Source organism: Lates calcarifer, linkage group LG11 (genome assembly GCF_001640805.2).
Source record: "Lates calcarifer isolate ASB-BC8 linkage group LG11, TLL_Latcal_v3, whole genome shotgun sequence".
In the NCBI taxonomy this organism is placed as follows: Eukaryota; Metazoa; Chordata; class Actinopteri; family Centropomidae; genus Lates; species Lates calcarifer.
The window spans coordinates 12756625-12762796 of NC_066843.1; the positions used below are offsets into that span (position 1 = coordinate 12756625).

The window sequence follows — 6172 nt, forward strand, 5'->3', positions numbered from 1 at the left end:
GGAGTCAGGAGTTAGCAAACCTGGACTGTAATCAGTGAAACCAGATTAGCGGTGTGGGTAAGGGCTACTTTGACTCATAAAATAAAGATAAAGAAAGAACAATGAATAAATATAAACATGAATGACAGCACATTACACACAAATCTTAGAACAATCAAGCTGATTAAGGACAAAGGATTACATTGTGTTTACCACTAGTAATAAATGAGTGGAAAAACAGGGCATAAAGAATAATCATTTGATTCAAATGATAATGATAAGCATTCTGTCTCATTGCATTGGTGGCATTCAGACATGGGTCACGAGATGGCACTATGGCTCCATGACAGACATTTAATAGAATAATACTTTATTGATCCTTGACAAGTCAAGAACTTGTAAAAAAAAAAAAATTAAAAAAAAAAAAAAAAAAACACACGAAAAGTAAAAAACACCCTACGGAGCTGCTGTAACAAGCTGCCGCACCACCAGCGCCATCTTGATCTAGTCCATCTTGATCTAGTTAAACTGATTGCCTTACAGTGAAAGATTCTCCTTGATAGAATTAATGTGCAATGTCCAATATAGTTCTGTTAGATTCTGAAGATTTTGAATGTGTCCATTAGAGTTGATCTTCTGAACTGGCCATTTAACCTTTGACATGGTTGTATACTCCTCAGTGTGCTAGGTGACGTTTTTCTATATCTGCTTTATATCACTAAATGATAAGGAAGCTGGAGTGAAGGGGAAGTTCAGGCCATATTTTTTAGTGACCTTTTATCTTAGTGTGTTACCTGGTACATGTCTTTCCTGTCTCCCAGTATGAACTCTTTAATAGCCACAGATGCCGGGCGTGATAACACTACAACAATCTTTTTTCTAAACCTACCTAAGTACTTTTTACCTAAATCTAACCAAACAGAGACCGTTCCTCAACATAAACTGCATGTTTGAATTGTAACCATTACGACAAAGCCCTGGTACAAGACTGCTCCACAAACATTAACTATATTTTTATTGCTGTTATAACAGACTCTGAGGTTCATTCTTCCATGTAGGTTTATTTGCATCAACAGAGGGTACAAGCAGAGACTCCTGGAACAGGTCAGTGTGCTTTACCAAATTACAAGTTGGAAGCTTAGTGGTGGTGACGCTGATGTAGTGCAACTATGATGTAGTTTGTTCAAAGCCTAACAGATACACCTTTTCCATGTTTTCATTGTCATTAGCATGGATCTCTCCTGGGAACAGCACACATGGGAACACATTTTCCTTGGGCCAGCTTCTGTCTTCAGCCTACTGAGCTCACTATCTTCCTTTATTTTTGGTGCTTGCCAATGAACTAACCCCAACTTATGATAGGCCACAATAACAGGATGTGTCTACATCCTGATTCCACACCCAGTCCTGTTTCAGGCCAGCTCCCTGCCTGTTTCACAGAGTGTACTGAGTTGTGATTAATGTTAGTCAGATTACACTCATAAGAAATGTACATACTTTATCATATCATACCGTAGGCTGACAATGTAAAATGTGTACAATCTTAATCTGAACAGCAACTATAGCTGCTAAGAATACATTTTTTACTCTGTACATTAATAAATGTACTTTGTGATACTTTGTAAACTGTTGTTTATGCATCTCTGTTTGAGTTTGAACTGGGCTCTGTAATCTGCAATCTGTTTCTTCTAAATCACATGGTCTCAAATGAAAGTGAAAGTAGGGAGATAGCCTATAAAACCGCATTCTGCCTGTCAGTGTTTTTTCATTGCTGCTCTCTGTCCACAGGTAAGGACTATCTTTTATGCCTGTCTTCAGATATTGTAGTAAAAATATGCTACTGTGATTATGAAGCTGAAGTGTGAAGTGAAGGTGTGATGACTGATTGATTAAATTATTCAATTATAATTCAGTTACTGGAAGTAAAAGACCAATATTTCTTGATAACATAAAAAGTAAATTATCTCTACTAAGTATAATTTCCTCATGCTATCTTGATTTTGTGTATGTTGTCATTTCAATGTAGTGTTAGAGTTATTATTCTGCTCTCAAAGATCTAGATCTGCAGAGCTAGTGGTAGCTAGTGGAAACTTCATTTCTACTCTGGGTTGTTGTGTTTTATTTATTTGGATTGATTTAGTGTCTCTCTCTTTAGTTTAAGTGACAAATGTCTTGGCCTTTATTGCAATTTAGCATGCTTTGATAGAACTTTGACATACTTCAACTGTAATTTTTGTCATTCAGTTAGCTTAACTTTCCCACCTGTTATCATCTCATCACCCTCTTCTTAAGCTTTATCACATTTTATCTGTTAATACTGATTGCATATGACATTTACTCTGTTTTCTGTTGTTCTATTTGCATTATGTTTTTCCTATTCTTCAGAAATGGGAGGAGGTAAGTCCTGACCTGTTACCTTTTTGTGAGATGTTCCAAATATTGCAAAAAATAATCCAATTTTAATAATGATATAATTCACAGAAAACACAGTGGGATGGTAAAGTTGTTTAAATATGCAGCTATATCTTACTGAATGAATGTCATGTATGTCGTTTGTCCTTCAGGATCTTTTAGTCAGCCACGGAAGGAGCTGCCAGAGTGAGTATGAGCTAACATGAAATCAGTGTGGTGTCATTGTGATGTTGGTGTGTGTGGTTCTGCTCCTTAATACATGACCCAAATGGCTTGTTGTTGTGTTGGCTGATCTGTTGTGTGTGACAACAAAGCATCAGTCACGATGTGGTGCAATCAATAATACAAATAATACATATTTTTGTCTTTTTTCCTTTAATTGATAGCAATCTCAATTTTGTGAAATGTTATCGGCCTCGGAACAGAGATGTCAAACATCTCAGGATTCTGCTTCATGGACCAGTTGGTGCTGGCAAGTCCAGTTTCATCAACTCTGTTGAAAGTGTGTTACAAGGCAGAGTTACCGGGCGAGCTCTGCCAGATGCAATCTCTGGGAAAAGCTTTACTAAAAAAGTAAGTAACCAGACAGTTAAACCAGACACTAATGACAAGGGTGTTGTTGCATTTATTTAATATGCCAGTATTAAACTGCAGGTAATGACAGCAACAGTGAGATGCAGCTGACAGTGTGTGTGTGGCATCAGGCGTGGTTCCCTTGCCAGGAAAATACAAAAAATTGAGATAATTAATAGAAAGAGTCTAGCGTAATTGTTAGGAGATTCACGTGACACTGATTTCTTACTTTACAGCCAGACAAAACTTCAACCAGCATCTGTGGTTGTACATGCAAGCGCTTGTACACACACAAACATGCATGCACACATACATATTGTGTAATATGTGAAGTAATGTCTTGATATGTAGTAAACAAGATGATTTGGTGGAACTCTTACTTACATGCAGCCCAGAGGAGAAAATCCTGGCTAAAATAGAGGCTCAGAATTCAGTCCAGTGCCATCCTGCTGTTACCTTGGAGGAAGCAATATCTTTTTAATATATAAAGTATAAAGTATATATATAATATACTTTTTGTAATATACTTTTTGTGTTGTATAATTATCTAGGATAGCTAAAATGATGGCAATGACCTTCTGCTTTACAGTACTTACCGTACAAATTCGAAAAATGTCCAGGGAATTACTACTCTTTCATTTTCAATGACATCATGGGGTTTGAGCAAACTGACAGTGGAGTCCATGTGGAAGACATCAAACTGGCTCTGAGCGGACACGTGCAAGAGGCTCACAAGGTACAATCCATTTAACTTATGACATTATTTAATCATCACAATTACTTTTATTATTTGATTTGTTGTTGTTGTTTTTGTTGTTTTACTCTGCACGTAATAGTTTCACTTAAAAATGCATTGTTCTGAAAAGAAAAAAAAAGTGGAATTCTCTATTAAATAGTTACTAGTTGTTCTTTTAATTATCTTCTAGCTCGATCCTCAGTGCCCACTGTCAGAGGGCAACCCAGGCTACAACTCATCTCCGACTCTGAGTGACAGAGTTCACGTTCTGGTTTCTGTTGTTCCTGCTGGCAATGTATCTTTAATAAGTGATGAAATTCTGGAGAAGATGAGAGAAGTCAGACTGGCAGCCAGTGAAATGGGTAAGAACACACATCATAACAGTCATTACTCTTCATGGACTAATGGTGCCATGTTGGATTTTATGAAGCAAAACACCCTAAAAACAAATGCTTAAGATAGTCATTAGGTTTCTGTATTAACAGGGATTCCCCAACTGGCTATTCTCACCAAAGTTGATGAAGCCTGTCCAGAGGTCAAAGCAGATATTACAGAAATCTATGACAACAAGTACCTGAAGGACCAGGTATATCTCTATTGCTGATTTTTGAAATGGTTGTTAGATTTGCTTGTTCAAAACTTGTCCAAATTCAATTTTCAGCATTTCAGCATGAAAATCTCCCGCTTACCACTATACAGTTATTGATCAACAGAAATGTTTTAATGTTTTAAAACTTAGGTCAACAAGTTCCACTTGTTGCTGGGGATTCCACTGAACTGCATCTTTCTTGTGAAGAACTACAGCAGGGAGAACAAAACAAATGATGACACTAATACTCCAATAGTCTGTGCACTGAAACAGATTCTTTTGTTTGGAGAAGACTATCTGAACAGCCTGTAGACCTGCAAACTGCTGAGGCAAACCTTTCATGATTAAAGCTACTTTCAAGCATGTTATGTTTATAATATTTATTAAATGTGCTCCAAAATCCAAGTTATCATATTGATATTTTTTTAAGCACTGCATGTAGAAATTAATTTTTGCCAAGGTTAATTTATAATATGTAGTGTAGAAATTCTCAGCACTACATAACCCACTCAGCAATAAAGATTAACCTCTTTTTAAACATTCACTATAAACACTCAAAGCAGTTCATATGATCTTGTAATTCTTCTCTAAAACCTCATCAACATCATTCTTGTAATGTGTCTGAGCCGCCTGTAGTCCTCAGCAGCAATCATTATGCTGAACTGTCAGCGTATCCTTTAGTTATCAAAGGAACAACCAAGTTGACGTGTCAAATGTATGTGGATTATATGCAGTATTTAAGAAATGGATTTTCACAACAAACCTGGAGTGATTTCACTATGAAATGAGAAACTAATTTCTTTGTCTCTTATTTTGCTTTTGTAAAGTGGCCACTTATGGTGACAAATATACAATTAACATTTGCCCTATATGCATCAGGAAAGGTCAAAGAAGGCTCACTATTGAAATCAGAACTGGAGGAACCACTTGTCACTCTAATTTTTACTCCGCCTTTTATACAATCATCATTTTAGAATGTTACCTCTCTACTACACTGTATATATTATTTCATTGTGTTTATTTTATATTTAATTTTACATGTATAATTTGTTGGTGCTTGTGCTCTTGTCCTGTCAAACCTAGAGCTGCTAAATGGTCTTTTGTTGTTTTTCAAACAGTGACACAGTGACACACACACACACACACATATATATATGTATGTATACACACACACACACACACACACACATAAAATTATTTAATGATTACCTTTTACTGTGCTGTGCATATAACAATAAATTATTCTGATTCTGATTTATGGTTTATTTATGGTTTATTTAAGGTAAAGTTCAAAGTTCCCTTGTTCATTTATTCTTTCTCACTAAGCCTGAAAATATTTCAATTAGACTTGTTTATTATACAGTACACTGCCAGTACAAATAATCTTACGTCTTTAGCTTGATATGACGTCATCACGTGATCTGGTCAACAACTCAGCTGTTGTGATGGTGCTTTCAGGTACCGTCGAAAATGCTTGAATTACAAGGCCTCCGTGATGATAAAACAAAACAAAACAAAAAAGAATCATACAATCAAAAAACACCGTTAAGACTCAAAAGCTGTCGATTGTTCAAATCCTTCCAGCCGAGAGATATTTATTCAAATTATACAAATACATTCTGGATACATAGTCTCTGCTTTGTTGTGTTGATGTAGCGTAGTAGTGCCACCGGACAGTTTGACTAGCAGCTACCAATTAAATGTTTTTGTTTCAGGGACCATGCTAACTGGCATTTAAAATAAAATAACACATTGAAACGCTCCCTGTGCGTGTGAACAAAATATTATGTTAGGTACCAACACTGTTATCTTATATTTGACTTGTGAGAATGTGTTATGAATATACTTTATTCCCACAAAATAAAATAAAGTATATGTGCATC

General features: G+C 36.0%; 1 protein-coding gene across 2 annotated transcripts; it reads left to right on the forward strand.

Annotated features, from left to right (window-relative positions):
* Nucleotides 1–1998: 1998 nt before the first annotated feature.
* On the forward strand, nt 1999–4694 carry LOC108880578 (interferon-induced protein 44). Of its 2 annotated transcripts, none has more exons than XM_018672152.2 (7): nt 1999–2376; nt 2544–2577; nt 2778–2964; nt 3554–3700; nt 3891–4062; nt 4186–4286; nt 4440–4694. In XM_018672152.2, exons 1-7 carry the CDS (start codon nt 2307–2309, stop codon nt 4599–4601), a joined length of 873 nt encoding a protein of 290 aa, XP_018527668.2. In that variant the 5' UTR covers nt 1999–2306; the 3' UTR covers nt 4602–4694. The 2 variants fall into 2 exon arrangements, with proteins under 2 accessions (XP_018527668.2, XP_050929676.1); XM_051073719.1 differs by having other exon boundaries at nt 2000–2376; nt 3585–3700.
* The last annotated feature ends 1478 nt before the right edge of the window (nt 4695–6172 follow it).